The sequence below is a fragment of the Sinohyriopsis cumingii genome, chromosome 3 (assembly GCF_028554795.1).
Source record: "Sinohyriopsis cumingii isolate HCF-2022 chromosome 3, ASM2855479v2, whole genome shotgun sequence".
NCBI classification, from domain to species: domain Eukaryota; kingdom Metazoa; phylum Mollusca; class Bivalvia; order Unionida; family Unionidae; genus Sinohyriopsis; species Sinohyriopsis cumingii.
Genome location: NC_142963.1, coordinates 67,050,632 through 67,069,345, shown reverse-complemented (window position 1 = coordinate 67,069,345; position 18,714 = coordinate 67,050,632). Strand labels below are relative to the sequence as shown.

Here is an 18,714-nt window from a genome sequence, read left to right as displayed (position 1 = left end):
TAATTTTACAAATGATAGGATAATGTGCTGAGTGTCCGAATTCTGTTTGCTTGTTTTCTTCAGATTTTTCTTCATTCTTAGCTTGAAAAATTCTCTGTAAACTGATATCGACGCTCTGGAGAGGACTTTATGAAAGTTTGTGAATTTGTACAACCGATTAATTCAATTAAATCTACATATGATGACTTTTGAAGGATGCAGTTTTAGTACGAATGTTAAGGTCTGAAATTTAGCAATATAAAGCAATAAAGTAATATGTCTTTTAATCGTTTAAATCTTGTTTCATCAGTAGACAGTTTCACACGAGTACAATATAGAGTACAATATAGATATAACATGTTTTGTTACATTTCCCCCCCTCTAAATTCGATTGAGCTGTATTTTATTTGAACCAATCATATTCATCCTCTTACATCCTGCGCAAGGTGAAAACAGTCTTCCGAGTGAAGGTTACCGAGTTGCTGCACTTCCAGTCACGGTTGGAGATCACAATTTCACGACGGACCACAAAGTCCTCGAGAGCTTGAGAGAACTTGAGCATAAATTTCTCAGCGGTGTATGAGGTTGGAAAATGAAGCTTTGATGGTGTGGATCTGGAGTTTTGTTTTTTAATGGGAGACTTTGATAAGAAGTTAAAGGCCCTAAGCGTACCAAGCACATTTTGCATATTTAGTCTGTTTGTTTCATTCTGCTGGGTGCCTGGTACCTTCGCATTTTTAGCCTTCTCTTTTGTCATTCTATCCTCCATTCTAGGTTGAAATTTTTTTAAGATTTCCTGCATGTTGGAGTACTTTTTTACTACGTCCATAAACTTAGGCATTCCTTTTTGCTTAAGTTTCTTTATCTGCACTTTTTGCACACTGTCCAGGGCATTACAATTGTCAGTATCAAACGTGTTCAAATTTGGAACCTCCATTAACAATTGTTCCTGCTCACTGTCAGACTCGTCACTCGATTTTTGGATGGAGGGCTCATCCGAATTGCCATCATACATACTGGGAAACTGCCCTTCTCCATTCATAGTTTCAGATGCATTTCTTAGAGTATTAAAATCAGCGTTTTTCTTTGACTGTACAGATTTGATGCCGTGTCTGCCACTTACAGACAATGGTCTAGACGTTTTCATCGTCATGACTATCTCTCCTGTCGAAGTTGTGACCAGAATGTCCGGGTTTGGAATGCACTCTGTTGAAAGGTTGTACATCTCTTTTGTATTATCTAGATCTGAATCGCATTCTAATGGAGCTAAATTTGCATTTTTTACTGGAGCGAAGGGTGCAGTTTTTGAAACATTCTGTATTGAACTGGTTTCTTCTTGAGCAATGGATATATTTTTTGTACCTTCTTGTGTCAAAACATGTTCTAATGGAGCGATGAGTGTCTTCGGTTGGACATCTAGAAGAGATTTGCTTTGATCAGTCATTGTATGCAGTCGTACATGCTTTTTGCAGGCATTCAAATCTCTTATTGCTCCTACAACAGATGCCAATTCGTATTTTGATTTTCCTTCAGCTTCTTTGCCAGCTTTTGCACCTGCAAGCCACTTTTGCATTAAAGTTGCATGTTTATTATGTGCTTCTTTATTGGCATTTTTATCGCCATAGTTTTCATTTCGAAGCACAGCACTAAACTTTTTCACAAATTCTTCTATTGTACGAAAATTATCTGAGTGAAGGGTTACTGCATGACGTCTGTGAATACCTTTCAACACGTGCATTATTGTGTCTCGAGAGAGATTGTATTTTCTGATAATTTTTCTTTTTTTATATATACCCTGATCAACCTTGTACCTTGGATCAATATGTTCATCATCCTTCATGAACTTAATCATCTCCTCTAACGTGGGGACCATTTCAAAGTTCAGAATTGGGTAGTGGACGAGTTGTAGGCTAATATTTTCAGAGTCCAAGGGTTTCAGCTTAGGAAGAAAGGGTTTTATTTCTGTTGACTGTTTCCTTAGGAGCTTTTTAAGTTCTCTTTCTTTCTGCAGTTCTTGCTTTCTTATTTTAAGTTTCATCACCGTTGTTTCTACCTCATAAGCCTCTGGTGGAACCACTTCGTTTCCCAGATACAGAGCTTCATCTAAGTCATCAATTGACTGTTGCTGACCAAACTCTACTGTAGCTTTTTTGTTTTTCTGGAGCTGATCCTTGATAGGATTCTCGCTTTCATTTGCTTCCGGAGACATGGTCGATTTGATGGAGTACTCTGAACGTTCTGCCAGGCAGGTCGCCCAATGATCGTTTCTCTGTTCCACCAGCCGTGGTAGTTTCACAACATATTTGTCAGGGCATTTCTCAAGATTATCCTGATACAGTAGCAACTTCTTTGTGTGCGTCTTGATCGGTTTAGTGGATTCTTCCAAGCATTCTGAATGGCTGATAGCCCAATCATCGCATTTCCTCTCGCCCAGCAATGGTAGCTTCAATTCATTCCCGTCAGGACGCCTTTCTTGAGTAGCTGAGTTCGATGACAACATCTTTGCTTGAGCAGAAGAATAGAAACTCTCGCCTATTGCAAGGATACAAAAATATGAGTGATAATTACACAGGTGAAGAAAGAATAATACAGGTAGACTGGCGGTTTATTTACTCTTACATAGACTCTTGTAAATCGCATTTTGGAAGCGCTAAGCTCAAATGGATATCAGCATAAGATGCGCACGGTTTCCGCTGACACTTCTATTAACAATTGGTTTCAGCAACGTCAACCAGTTAGATCTAATTCTTTGATGCATTTTTGTCGTTCAGAATCAACTATATTGTCCGATATGCTCATAAAATCTCGGCATTATTTTATTAAAGAGTTTACTTTTCACCGATTATAAATTTCTGGTTTTGTAAAAGTAGAACATTCAAAACATTTTGTAATGTACATGCAGCAAGTGGCTAAGTGTTGTGCCAAGTGGCATTACTTTTATCATACGTATCGACCTGAGATATGGTCTGATCATGGATTGAATTCCAAACCACAATAGTGGAAAGCTAGAGGGTTACAGTCAAGCTATATTCAAATCCATTATGAGATGCACCTCTGTACAGATCTGCGTACACAGTGAGCTGGCTGTCAAAAAGATTTATAAATTTACTTGAGCAGGTTGTGAGTAATCATGTGAAGTATTTATATATTTATTAACTTTGGGAATCTTTGACGACAGATCTTATTAATTGGTTCATATATGAAATGTTCTGATGTCAGTATGCTCGCAGTAAGATTTTATTCAAATTGGTTGAGAAGCGAGAAGAGGTTGTCGAACAATTTTCATATTACGAAGTAGCCACTTTATACGATGGAATATCAGCATTATTTATACAAATTCAAAAGGCCTTGTATGACGAAAGACCAGCATTATTTATACAAATCGAAAAGGTCATGTATGATGGAAGACCAGCATTATTTATACAAATTCAAAAGGCCATGTATGATGGAAGACCAGCATTATTTATACTAATTCAAAAGGCCATGTATGATGGAAGACCAGCATTATTTATACAAATTCAAAAGGCCATGTATGATGGAAGACCAGCATTATTTATACAAATGCAAAATGCCTTGCATAATGGAAGACCAGCATTATTTATACAAATCGAAAAGGTCATGTATGATGGAAGACCAGCATTATTTATACAAATTCAAAAGGCCATGCATGATGGAAGACCAGCATTATTTATATAAATTCAAAATGCCTTGTATGATGGAAGACCAGCATTATTTATACAAATGCAAAATGCCATGTATGATGGAAGACCAGCATTATTTATACAAATTCAAAAGGTCATGTATGATGGAAGACCAGCATTATTTATACAAATTCAAAATGCCTTGTATGACGAAAGACCAGCATTATTTATACAAATTCGAAAGACCATGTATGATGGAAGACCAGCATTATTTATACTAATTCAAAATGCTTTGTATGACGAAAGACCAGCATTATTTATACAAATTCAAAATGCCTTGCATGACGAAAGACCAGCATTATTTATACAAATGCAAAATGCCATGTATGATGGAAGACCAGCATTATTTATACAAATTCAAAAGGCCATGTATGATGGAAGACCAGCATTATTTATACAAATTCAAAATGCCTTGTATGATGGAAGACCAGCATTATTTATACAAATTCAAAAGGCCATGTATGATGGAAGACCAGCATTATTTATACAAATTCAAAATGCCATGTATGATGGAAGACCAGCATTATTTATACAAATTCAAAATGCCTTGTATGACGAAAGACCAGCATTATTTATACAAATTCGAAAGACCATGTATGATGGAAGACCAGCATTATTTATACTAATTCAAAATGCTTTGTATGACGAAAGACCAGCATTATTTATACAAATGCAAAATGCCATGTATGATGGAAGACCAGCATTATTTATACAAATTCAAAAGGCCATGTATGATGGAAGACCAGCATTATTTATACAAATTCAAAAGGCCATGTATGATGGAAGACCAGCATTATTTATACTAATTCAAAAGGCCATGTATGATGGAAGACCAGCATTATTTATACAAATTCAAAATGCCTTGTATGACGAAAGACCAGCATTATTTATACAAATTCAAAATGCCTTGTATGACGAAAGACCAACATTATTTATACAAATCGAAAAGGTCATGTATGATGAAAGACCAGCATTATTTATACAAATTCAAAATGCCTTGTATGATGGAAGACCAGCATTATTTATACAAATTCAAAATGCCTTGTATGACGAAAGACCAGCATTATTTATACAAATTCAAAAGACCATGTATGATGGAAGACCAGCATTATTTATACTAATTCAAAATGCTTTGTATGACGAAAGACCAGCATTATTTATACAAATTCAAAATGCCTTGCATGACGAAAGACCAGCATTATTTATACAAATGCAAAATGCCATGTATGATGGAAGACCAGCATTATTTATACAAATTCAAAAGGCCATGTATGATGGAAGACCAGCATTATTTATACAAATTCAAAATACCTTGTATGATGGAAGACCAGCATTATTTATACTAATTCAAAAGGCCATGTATGATGGAAGACCAGCATTATTTATACAAATTCAAAATGCCATGTATGATGGAAGACCAGCATTATTTATACAAATTCAAAATGCCTTGTATGACGAAAGACCAGCATTATTTATACAAATTCGAAAGACCATGTATGATGGAAGACCAGCATTATTTATACTAATTCAAAATGCTTTGTATGACGAAAGACCAGCATTATTTATACAAATTCAAAATGCCTTGCATGACGAAAGACCAGCATTATTTATACAAATGCAAAATGCCATGTATGATGGAAGACCAGCATTATTTATACAAATTCAAAAGGCCATGTATGATGGAAGACCAGCATTATTTATACAAATTCAAAATGCCTTGTATGATGGAAGACCAGCATTATTTATACAAATGCAAAATGCCTTGCATAATGGAAGACCAGCATTATTTATACAAATTCAAAATGCCTTGTATGATGGAAGACCAGCATTATTTTTACAAATTCAAAATGCCATGTATGATGAAAGACCAGCATTATTTATACAAATCGAAAAGGTCATGTATGATGGAAGACCAGCATTATTTATACAAATTCAAAAGGCCATGTATGATGGAAGACCAGCATTATTTATACAAATGCAAAATGCCTTGTATGACGAAAGACCAGCATTATTTATACAAATTCAAAATGCCTTGTATGACGAAAGACCAACATTATTTATACAAATCGAAAAGGTCATGTATGATGAAAGACCAGCATTATTTATACAAATTCAAAATGCCTTGTATGATGGAAGACCAGCATTATTTATACTAATTCAAAATGCCTTGTATGACGAAAGACCAGCATTATTTATACAAATTCAAAAGGCCATGTATGATGGAAGACCAGCATTATTTATACAAATTCAAAATGCCTCACTGCCAGAATGCCTTCGGAAAAAAATCGTCAATGAAAGGTAAAGCAGCATCTCAAGGATAGTTTAACGGTTTTATTCTTTTGTCATAATTGCTGCCATATTTTATGACAGATATCATTACTGCAATAAACTGAAAGGAAACTGATGCCGGAATAATAATAAATATGTTGTCTAAACTAAAAAGTTAATATTTATATCATTTTCCCTAATCGTCCCCCAACATCCTTTTGCTTAGAAAACGTATTTACTAGTCGAACGAAATTTTAAATATTTTATAAACGTTATTTCTGCTGATAAGAAAACATCATAGCTTCAATTTAAACTAAATTCAATCAATACTTATATAGTTATTCAAGCTCAACGGTACGACTTACATAACCTCTACATGTTAGTATACTGTGTGACCTTTTCCAGTTTTGTTCCCAACTGTATATCTCAATAATCTGTTTGGTAACAATGTGCAATCAGTCAAGACAGGCAACTGCTGGAGGCCCTTGTATTGGTCATCAGGAATTAGGTAAGATGGTGTAAAGTAAGATTGATTGGCATAGTGAAACTATTACCCATTACCTTATTCTGACTCAAATATTTTAAAGATTTGTTTTTCTTTTATATACCTTTCTTTTACAGAATAAATGTTTTCAGCAAAGCAGCTATCTTTGATAGCGTACCGGTATCATGTATACACTTTTGACGCCTCTTCATGCCTGTATGCTCATTTTCAATTTTAATCAAAATTTGGCTGAGCGAATTGAGAAGTTCAAAATATTATTTGATGGACACGGGGCGCATAAGAAACATGGCCTTACTATAACCTCGCTTAGATTAGGGCGAAGTTAACTGAAATTGGCTGGTTACTGAACTTGAAAAAAAAAAGAAAGTTAATCGTTATCTATTGCTTACATTCATCTCATTTATCATCTACATTGTATATAACAATTAGTGTGTATGTTTATTAAGCAATGTATTGAATATTTACGTAATTTAATGATTTCTTTCTTCTTAAAGCTCTTTTAACAAGATTTGTTATTTCAACTGGATGCTTTTAATGGAAATAATCTAAGGTATGACTGTTCCTCCTCCTTTTTTTACAATATATTGTATTACTAAGGGCAAACTTTTACTATTAAGGACATAAAGTCAGTGAGATGTAATAACTCGTGCCCAATGTCAGATTGCCTAACGTGTATTAATAGCATATATTTAGAACAGAATAATGGATGCTTCAGCAATGCTGCAAGCAATTTTGTGACGGAGTATATGATCAAATAGTTGAGAGAGAGAGAGAGAGAGAGAGACTTTTTCTTGAATTATCCGTTCTTTGTAGTTCCAGATATTTGGGTGGCGATAGCAAGAATGATTCTTCCTGGGATTCTTGCTTTGTCAAAACTGATAGATCCAAATCCTTCTCGCCCGGACTATGGACAATTATTTGGGATTTTGCTTTTCTTTGGTTCGTAGGCTTGGGTACATGTGGGGAAATATTGTCACTCGCGCTCTTGACGTCCTTTATTGTTTGCGGTTTTGGCTTTGTTTTCTTTTTTCTGGGACTTTGGTACACGCGCATGACGTGAACAGGGTTGTCCATTGGCCTATTTGGCTGTGGTTTGGTAAGGCGACCTAAGTTGGTCAACTCAATTAGAAGGGTCTCTTCAACAAAATTGATGGTCTGTGACGAGAAAAAGAAAAGCAACGTTACAACGAGTAAGAAAGTGTTTTCTCCATAAAATAAATGTTATTGACTTTTCATCAATTGTCACAGCAACTACATATCAATGCTCCTACACCCGCCTTCCTACAGATGGTGTGTTACTGACAGATTACATTTAAGCGAGCTGCAAAATAAATGTGTAAATAGTAAATTGGAAAAAGAGTATAGTGTCCAGATGATCGACAAATGTTTTTTCTAGTACCAAACTTATGCCTCTGAAAATCCAATTGATAAAAACTGACAACTCCCTCGTTGATCCAATTGCTTGGAGGTTCATGTGGTGTTAATTATGCCATAGTTGATTGAAACAAGCCGCCCTTAGGCTGAAGGTCAATTAAAGTGACTCCCTGGTTTTGCAGGGTTATTTAATTATCGACATTGTAGATCAATCTATGTTATGATGTTCAGCTTATTAACGTAGTGATTTGTTCACGAAAAAATGTTTCACAGAAAGATGATTTTCTTCGCATAAGGGTGCATTTTTAGCGAAAAAAAATCACTTTTTCGAAGAAATTTTTCCATGAAGATTTGTCAGACCAATATTGTCTAAATCTGCATGAGAACGTGTGCACCTGTGCCGAAACTGTCCAACATCCCACCCCCAAACGAATAGATTTTTCATTACTAAAACTGTTCGTATTAGTTGTGATTCTTCACAGTGAAAGTGGCAACCCTCGTAAATAAAATAACAATTTTCACAATGAAAGCGGCAGTCTTCGTGAATAAAGTAACAATTTTCACGAAGAATGTGACAATCTTCACGAAGAAAGCAATAATTTTCATGACAAATGTTACTTTTGTTTTTGAAAAACGCACATCCTTCACGACGACTGATATTTTTCAAGTAGGTTTCATATTTCCTTGAAAAAGAACTTCATGAAAAATTATCACTAAAAGGTTTGCACCATGACCGAACACGAATAAAAGTGAATATATTTTTCATTAATAAACTTGTTGGGATGAGACCTAATTTTCCATCAAAAAAAGTAGCAATCTTCATGAGCAAAGACAATTTTCATGAAAATATAACAATTGTCAAGAAGAATGTGACAAACGTCGCGAAGAATATAACAATGTTAAAGAACAAATGTGACAACCGCCACGAAGAATATAACAATGTTCGAGAAGAACGTGACAATTGCCACAAAGAAAGTAGCATTTTTCATGAAGATTGTTACATTTTAAATTAAATATGTACAAATAAAGAAGTTAAGAAGTGACAATATTTTTGCCAATAACTGATATAATAGCTGATTTCAAACTAAACAACGACAGACTAATGTCCCTTGCGCGCCAGACGCGTGCCAGTGGAAAAAGTTGTTATAATTAGTCCAGAAAGGGGGGCGATACAAAACTCGTAAACACCAGCTCGACTAACGCCATATGAGATTTACTTGCTGTGATATTTCTTTTTACATGTACTAACCCGTTTTAGGTATGTTTGCAAACTACTAAGAAACAGTTTAGAAATAATTTGTTTCAAAAAATGGTTTGAATATTGATATTGTCACTTCATTATATTAATTACAATTTCTCTAACATTTTATTTGAATTTACCATTATTTAATACAATTGAAATATATTTGTTACAGTTTGCTTAACTTTGACTGGCAGTACTTTGAGGCTAGGAAGTAATTATTGTTAAATATATAACCTCAATATATAAATAAAATCACCAAAATACCAGTTTTCATTCGAATCATTTTCTGTGTACAAAATTTACGAATCCCAATCACTTATAGCCATTAGGCTTTACGTCTCCATGTTGGCAATCGAGAACGTGAAGTTGTCTCCATTGAAGAGCTGTTAAATTACTTTCGCAATTCGAACTTCAGAGCCCATGAGTATGTATGCTGGGTCATGTAATTATATCAAACTATACACGCTCATCAATGCGGTCAATGCTTTTGAGGGACTACAATAAAGCTGGAATGTTTTTTTTTTATTTTTTTATCTTCATGGGAAGTAAGGAACGATATAAATTTCAAAATGTTAATGTTCTACTGGAATCGGTTTTAAAAAATGTCGCTAAAAGTTTTTGTACTAAATATTCCGTGGATTAATTCAGACATACCCATAGGTTTACTAGATTTATGGAAAAATAACTGTCCAGTTCTACTCCATTCCCATCACATTAGGTTCGCCTCTAATGGGCTAGTCATTTTCTCAGTACAGCTACAATTATGTAGTTATATCCTCGTATAGATAAACAAAAATCGATATATCTATTTAGGTAAGTATGGATATGTCTATTTACAAAACATGGAGACATCATTCTTAGAATAAGCATGCATGAGATGCCTATACCATAATTACGCTAAAATCTGGAGTAGTGGGGATAATGTAAAGCTCGCGTCATATAGACAAAATACTTCTTGTAAAACATGATATGTTATTCGCTAATGTTGCTCACAGCTTACTTTTTTATAGAAATAAGTCGAACCAAACAAGCCAGATATTAAAAGCGCGTGAACTCTGAGGTTTTTTCGCCGATAAAATCAAAATAACTTATTTAATCAAACAACTCTTCATATCCCTTTCATGTACAATGGGGAAAAAAAAATGTTTCACCTCTTTGTCTGCTTGCTTGTGGCAGCTCCTTGTTTCAGGACAGATGTGTTTGGCGTAGGCGAAGGTAGTATGGGCCACGACCTTACCACGATTTCGTAAGAAGACGATCGAGTGCGATAACTGGCTGAGCAACTGACCGTCAAGGACCCGGATTGAGTTCCCTCCTTTCCATTCTCCCGAGTACAGGAAATCCCAAAATCCATCTGAAATGTGTGATTACAACGTCAAATTATTTAAACAACGTTCACTTAAATTCTTCGTCATCTTTTAATAGACAGAGGAGAAGACAAATAGTGTCATTGCACACATGTAGTATTAGACGTACTGAACGTACATTATTATCAAACGAATTACCTCATTACGTAACTGAAGTCTGATGAATTAACTTTGAGCTTACTAGCCAATGACATTGGACTAAAGCAGACTTCATACTGGCTGTAGTAAAACACAATTTTGGAATATTGTACAGCTTCGTCACCGGATTTATGCATCTTAACGTTATCTGGTTTGATATTTTCTCAAATGATTATTTTACAGGCGTTTTTACAGTATTAAGTAGTGTCCAAACCTTCAGAACCTTAAACATACTGCCAAACAATAAACAAGTAGATACTAGTTTATGTGGCATGTCGATGCTCTTAACAAATTTTAGTGAGTTTTGTACCAATTTTTTTTTACATGAACAATTAAACTGTTACTTCCAAAAAGAAGCACACATTGCCATCCAAACATGTCAGTATGAGTGTAATAGTAAGCCTTGCATTGATTGGTACAGCGTAACAGTAAACCTTGCAATGCTTAATTCATGGATGTTTGATATCAGTCTTTTTTATTTTCACTGGTCATTCCCTACGGCCATTTTGGGACAAAGACTATGTTATCCTCTTAAATATACTTCAGTATTTTATATATATTTGATGTCTTTCGTCTTTCGGTGTTTTTGGACTCCATTACCTTTTTTATCTGCTGCTTAATTATCATAATAATTTGTACAAAAAGATCCGTGTATTTCATTATCCTCCAAAAGATAGTGTAATTTCGTGAAAAATTTGCAATTTGACAACATTATTAGAAACACCAAAAGAGACAGGAATTTGCAGGATAACTGGTAAAGAAATGGTAATTACTGGTCTTTAGTTTCCCCTAATGGATTATAACTAACACAAGACTGATGAAGCTTTCCAAACATAATTCTGAGGAAAGCTAAAAAAAAAAAAAAACACTGCCTAACGATGATTTCAGGGTTTTATGCCTTCTAATTAGGACGCAAGGGCACTAATAAAAGTGTCTAAATACTGAAACGAATTATTTATACTTTAAAGTTCTACTGGAGAACTCACATAAAAAAAGACAAAAACTAGTTTATTATCATTTCCTACTAGTTCATCGATCTTTCACTTGCAAAAACTTTATAATAATAATAATAATAATAATAATAATAATTTAATTTAACATGATAAGTGAACTTTAATCTTCCGTATTGTCCTCATAAAACTTTATGCATACTTAATTCATATATACCTTACTTAAATCTCATTTCTTCGTTCTATGTTCTATTTTCTACTACAATTTTCTTTAGTTTCTTTCGATAATGGTATACATAGACACACACTATAAAACGAAGCCCCCACATCCGTAGAGGCTGTAGTTAATTAAGATCATTTTTTGATATTGATCACGAATCCGGATAGCACTGGTTTTATGTTTCCATTATGTTTGTTCAGATGGCCATGCGTTTCTTCTGAAGGCAGGTGCGGTATTATGGATATTTGTTTTATAATACAATTTTAACGTGTACAGTTCTACGCATGTCTGGTGGCAGAGTGTTTAATAACATGGTAGATTCTCTATTTTTATTAAAAGGTTTATATTCAAAATGTAAACCGAAAATTTAAGTAACCAATAACACGGCTGCGTCAAGTCATTTGTTCACTCTTTGCTGGCTTAATCAGTATGTGCGTTGCATACACGTGCGCCATTAAAGCGTACATGGTAGTAGGTAATCAGAAAAACTGCAACTCTGGACCGTAGGGAATTATTAAAAGGTACGCTCTTGTATTCGAATGGGTTATGCCTACGCTAGTGGGTTAAACTAGTACATGAAACAGTTATTCTCTCTCTCTCTCTCTCTCTCTCCGTGCAGTAAAGGTATATCACACAATCGTGCTTTTTAAATCCTTACTATTGTTACGATGTAATTTCTTGAGATTGCTAATATATAAATGGGCGGGATTTTTTTTAGAAAGTAATTTCGGAATTATAATTTAAATTTGTGTAATAAATATAATTTGTGCAAAAAAGAAAATGATAGAATATTTGTAATATGTGATTGCAATATGGCGCCTTACCAAAGTCTATCAGTGATACAGCTGTTTCACAGTAAAACAACAGCTGTATCATTGTAAAAGCTGTATCAGTATAACAGCTGTATCATTCAGTTGATGATATGATTCACGCACGCATTCCCACACATTGATGTATGTAAGTATAATGATTAAAAACTAGTTCAGAAACTGAGTTGCGCACTGTAAGCAAATTTTTACGAAGCAGAGGAGAATTGGAAGTAGAATAAGGTTCTTCGTGGTTCTTTGAGGGCCATACGTGCTCCAAACGATATATACGTGAGGCTGAGTGTTGTAAGTCATGACCAATTAAGAGCAAAGCAACGCGTCATATAATAGGAACCGGTATTTATACGCCCGCACTCACTGCTTGGTCAAGAATTGCTGTGATGCAGACTTAGATTATGACTTCCTTTTTTCACGGTAAGAAGAATGTAATTAGTTTTAGTTAAAGATTTTTCTTTGGTGTCTAATGCATTGAGAATTAATATATTTAGAATTATTTCACCTACCTCTAAGGAACATGTAACATGTTATTATTATTATTATTATTATTATTATTATACAATATGAATTTTTAAATATATTGTTTCTCGGATTGTTTAACTTGATTTAGAACTTGTGTTAATTTATAAAATTAAGATTTTTTTGTGGTAAAAATTGTTTGTTATCAACTTCATACTACAAAATAATTTATTTAGAAACAAAATACCTTTGAAATTATAGGAAGTAATATGTTGGTTTTTAGAATAAACATTTAATAAAATACTTTGATTGAAAATAACTTTGGTATTAGTTTGTCATATTTTATTCTTAAGCATTTATTCATTATTGTCAATTTATTCGGCTTTTAATTCCTAAATATAGAAATTATAGAAGTGTGTGAAGTTGGTCAGCTCAAATTAAATATAACATTTTTGTAATATATTTTAAATGATTTGTGTGTAATTTCTCTTCTATATCGAGTGTTGTTTAATTTTAATAAAGAACTGCTGTACTGCATACTTAGATTCTGACTTCCTTTTTTCCACTTCGATCCTGGTACTTCGTCGCTAATACTTGCGTTGTCACATCTACATCGCAAGAGTGATACTGTCACTAAGCTTATAAACTGACCATCAACATGGGTTAAAATTGCCCATTAACAATTTCATTGTCCTGAAAATTGCTGGAGTATTAAAAATTCCACATTTATTTTTTCCTGAAAATATTACCACAAATGTCGCATGATAGGACTTTAACGGTCAAAGAATAAGTTACATGGTGTACATAAGTTAGCAACCATGCTAGTTGATGTGAAACACGTCAATTCAGATAAAACGGTCTGTGGTTGGAGATTCTGCAGGGGTGACAAAAAACATTCTTTCTAAAAAGAACTGGTCAGTAATGTTTTTCTAGAATCATTTAACCCATGATACATGTTCATGACTGTTGCTCATAAAACTATTACCGTATTTAGTCGCTTTTTAGTTAGGTCCACCTGCAAGCAATTCATTTCATGACATGATGCCGCATAATGCGCCGGCTGATAAAGGTCTTTGTTGTTCGTTTTACTGATTAGTATTAACATCACTGCACAGATCTAGATCTGCCAGCGTATTATGCGCTGACAGATCTGGGTCCATGCAGTTTTCAGTTAGATCTCTCCAATAAGTTAGTACAAACGGTAAATATATGTAGATAATAAACGAATACTTTCTGGACTAATTGAACACTCGACTCTGATTGGTAGAAACAATTCTTGTCAGACATTAGAAAAACGTTAGACATTCTACTATTTCATGGATTAATTCTTTTTAAAAATCACTGTCTTTAACAGTCTATGCTTGGGTATGTCGTTCATCGCGGTAACCCGGTGACATTATCCCCATCAATGGTAAACATGAACGGCTGTAACGATTTACAAATACGTAAAAACCGGGAATGAATCTGTCACTACATTCAGTTAGAAAATGAAAGTCTCATCCAGTCGCAATTCAATACATATCAGATAACGAATTTTGAGGTGTTTTACTTCCCTATTTCCTGAACATTGTGTAGTTAATGTAGAATGCTGTCGTTCGTCCATTTTTATTTTTGTTATTTTTCATTCTCTCTCTCTCTCTCTCTCTCTCTCTCTCTCTCTCTGGGGGGTGGGGGTCATTGAATATAGCATTGAGTATTTTTATCAGGTGATAAGCAGACATGGGTGATTCACATATCCTAAAATGTTAATGTTGTATGGGAGAAGAATTCGTTTGATAGCAGAAGAGCAATTTAAAATGAAAGCGTTGCACAAAATTATCGCGGTGGTTTTTATCCTCTTGACATCATACACACGTATTTTATTGACATTGGGCAATTATAACGATTGGTAATTTAGACGCATATGGGCAATTTGATAACAGTGTCTGCATGGGAAACATATAATAAATAACAATGGCATTGGCAATTTTATCGGGGTTTGGGGTGGGTTCGAATTTACATTTGTTTATCTGCTTGCTTGTTTATGCTTTTAATGACTGACCTTTAATTGGCTATAAATATATCCCAGCTCTTGTATCTACCTACAATGTTCCTACTTACTGGATGAACAATTTTCATCCTTGATGCAAAATAATCATATAGTTCGGATGAATACTCCACCCCTACCCCTTGTAATTAACTGGATAGTGCCTTAGGCACTGGCACAACATTTTCTGCTAATGTTCATCAGCTTTAGTCCTGGGTTACAAACTTGCTTCACCTCTCCGGTTGCCTAAGTAGTTAGAACGTCCGCCTCAGATGCGGCAGGCAACAGGTTTGAGCCCCGGCCGAGTCATACCAAAGACTTGGCACTCGGCATTAAGAGGTTAGTGTTAGGACTAGTCGGCCTGGTGTCAGAATAAAGTGACTTGGTGGTACATGATGATACATGTCTGCGTCATGATGCCCCAGTGCTAGACATAACTATACACTGTCACAATATAGACATTGTAGCGATATGACTGAAAACTTGTTAAAGATACGTTAAAAATCAAAATCTCTCTCTCTCTCTCTCTGTCTCTCTCTCTCTCTCTCTCACACACACACACACACACACACACACACACCTTTGCGGTAGAAACAAGTTTCCTTCTTCCCGTGCATCTCACACAGAATGTTAAACTGCCTTTTCGCGTAATATGGAGCTAACGCTTACTTATAAGACAACTCAACGTTTATCGAAGAACTTCAATCAGTCATTTTTTTGGTTAAAGTTTAATAGAACAAAAATCCCAGTGGTGGAATATTTCCGCCGTGGTTACACTTGCAGGGGATAACTATTTTTTGCAGGTTGATAAGTTGGAAGTAGTTTGGAGGCAGCATTGGAAAGTCAGTATGTCACGAGTCTCTTTGTTAACAAATGTTTTTATTTTATTTATTTCCTTCTTTTCTTTATATTTATGTGTTATTTCTCGTGAGAAATACCCAGTCGTCTCTACAACAGAAAAGTTTTATTGTATGTTGTTAGTTTTGGTTTAACGCCAATTCTTAGCGCAAGATAGGTTATACATGGCGGTCGGTAACTGGTGGAGAAAGAACCTGGTCAACCCCAGTAAGAAACACCGACCCATGGGAAGCTACTGGCAAGCCTATTCACACATCCACATTGACCGAGCCGGAGACTTGAGCACATACAGAGAGAGAGAGAGAGAGAGAGAGAGAGATCACTTAGACCACTCGGCCTCATGGAGCCCCTTTATTACATGGGATATAAACTAATTAACTAATTATTTGCAGCCAGATTGGATTAAATACTCTTAACATTACAATAATACTTAGAATTATTATAGAGAGATATGGCAGTGATCGGTAAAGGCGATCACTTAGACCACTCGGCCACCTGGTGCCCCTTTATTACATGGGATATAAACTAATTATTTGCAGTGGAAACAAAGGTAAAAAAGCAAGGCAGAAGTGCACATTGTTATTTCATTCTGCATATTTTTACCGCATGAAACCTAATGATCTTTCTATTTATACGAGGATTAGAGTAATTTTTTTCACTTGCTCAGCAAAAATATTTTGAGCCCTGAAATAAAACAAAATACTAAATACATGATATAGATTAAAGCCATTGCCCCATCTTTATAGAAGAATTCTGATAAATTATTATTGACCTATCCTCAAGTGGCTAATAGATGCAATTTATCGGTACTCCTGCTTTCTCTTCTTTGTTGCAGAAATCTGATAAATTCCAACTGGCCTATATTGAATTGTCTAATAAACGCCGTTTATCGGTGCCTCTAGTACAGGAGTGGGTAAGATCGACCGGCAGACCGGATCAGGTCCGTAACCTGGTTTTATCCGTTAATTTACATGATATGGCGTGGCTTTAAATATAATTTGTTAGGCCTGCGCCCTGAAGGAAGTTACCCATGCCGGCCCTAATAGATCGATAACTAAATAGAATGAAGTCCAACTGAAGGACTCGCGGTTGTTTTGCAACCCCGGCCTAAATGCTATCGACTGCTAAAATATTGATAAGCATGTTTTGAATCTATGCAAATTCACCGTTTGTGTTGTATCTGTGAAAAAGGGCAATAAGACAAATTCACACACTTCCTAATGCGAACAAAATAATATTCTTGATCCATTTTAAGTTCAAACTTTGAAGAATTTTCAGCGTATATTCAATATTCTTGTAAAACTATGCATACCAATATAATACCAACGTATTTGATGTAAAATGTATAACTGAATAAGTAGATTGCGCTATGTGTATAAACAGAATTTTCAGAGGTGCCTACCAATACTAAGTTCCTTGAATTCCACTGGCTTGTTGGAGAAGTTCTCACAAACGACCCTAGACTTGAGAGGGTGCATGTGCTCGTTTTTCTCAAGCAGGAGGTGAGAATGGTCCCCAGTTTCATCCATCAGCTCTTGACAGGGCTCCAGATTAGTACGGGGTTGCGTTGTATGACGGTGATTCATCACACGGCGCGCCTGGGAATACAAAATGTCTCCTCTGTTTAACATTTCAAGAGTTTGTGTGCTCCTTACTTTTTCGTAAAATGTATATTAAACAGTTGTTTCCTAATTATCCTAGAGTAAACTTCAAACAACACACTTAATCAATCACATTTTTGTTTCAAATGACTCGGGCTGATGATCTGAATTCCCTATACAAAATATAAGTTTATCACGCTATGTTATGCTTTGTTGCCTTTAATCTGGTATAATGACGTCACGTAATTATTATTATCACACCACGCTTTTTTGTTGCCTCGAGTCTATCAATGACGTTACATACATATCGTGGCGCTATACGGTTTTGCATTTTCCTCAATGGTTATACTGGCTATTTATACTGGGAGCAGTCATTTTCGTTAGCTATGTGCTTAGATCATGCAAAATTTCCACAAGTACACTATCTCAAGAAATTTCAGCCAAGTACATGAAAGTAGCAAGTGGGTATGTCAACATTATCTTCATTGTGCATGTTGCAAAGGCAATCAACTTCACCTTATACCTGTCGCTCTCTCAGAAGTTCATAAGATATGTAGTACACCCCCTATGCTGAAAAGGTTTTGCTTTAGAGTTTACACTTTGCATAGAGTTTGATTTTTATAAAAAAAAAGAATTTCCCAGGGTTTCCTCAATGGTTATTCTAGTTATTTAAAAAAAAGACGTTGTGTATCTATGGCACTGTTAAAATAACTTGAATTCACTTAGTTTTGGTGTATGGATGTAATTAAGGTTATAGAATATACAGCATGGTCATTTCTTTACATGTAAAAGAAAGTATACAGCTTGGTCTTTCTTTGAATGTGAAACCTCCCCCCCCCCGCCAAAAAACCCCCCATAAAACAAGAAAAAACAACAAACAAACAAAACAAATCAAAACAAAAGAAAACTATTTTTTTTAAAACAAAATAATTAACGAAAAAAGCTCCCCCCCCTCCAAAAAACAAACAAAAAGAAACAAAATTTAATATATATATATATATTTTTAAAAAATCTCCTAGCTCATCTTGATCATTTTCACTTCCTGCTTCCTGGATTCGAAAGCTTAATTGTAAATTTTCGAACTGATAACATTAAAAAAACACAACACAAAAAACTGTTTTTTATATTATAATTCATTCAATACACTTGCATAAGCTGTATTACCCACTCAGACAAAATTTGTTTCACCATTTTAATACCT

General features: G+C 34.9%; 1 protein-coding gene across 1 annotated transcript; it reads right to left on the bottom strand.

Moving 5' to 3' along the window:
- Nucleotides 1-271: 271 nt before the first annotated feature.
- On the bottom strand, nt 272-17,681 carry LOC149803022 (uncharacterized). The gene is made up of 4 exons (XM_089951332.1): nt 17,315-17,681; nt 10,222-10,424; nt 7,239-7,608; nt 272-2,511 (listed from the first exon to the last, which is right to left on the bottom strand). Exons 1-4 carry the CDS (start codon nt 17,541-17,543, stop codon nt 410-412), a joined length of 2,904 nt encoding a protein of 967 aa, XP_089807458.1. The 5' UTR covers nt 17,544-17,681; the 3' UTR covers nt 272-409.
- Between the last annotated feature and the right edge of the window lie 1,033 nt (nt 17,682-18,714).

Coding starts and splice junctions, on each gene's coding strand:
- LOC149803022 (XM_089951332.1), bottom strand. CDS start 17,543: ATGTTAAACAGAGGAGACATTTTGTATTCCCAGGCGCGCCGTGTGATG. Junction 7,609..10,221: donor ACAAGCAAGCAGACAAAGAG/GTGAAACATTTT, acceptor TTCTCGTCACAG/ACCATCAATTTTGTTGAAGA. Junction 2,512..7,238: donor AACGGATAATTCAAGAAAAA/GTCTCTCTCTCT, acceptor TCCTTGCAATAG/GCGAGAGTTTCTATTCTTCT.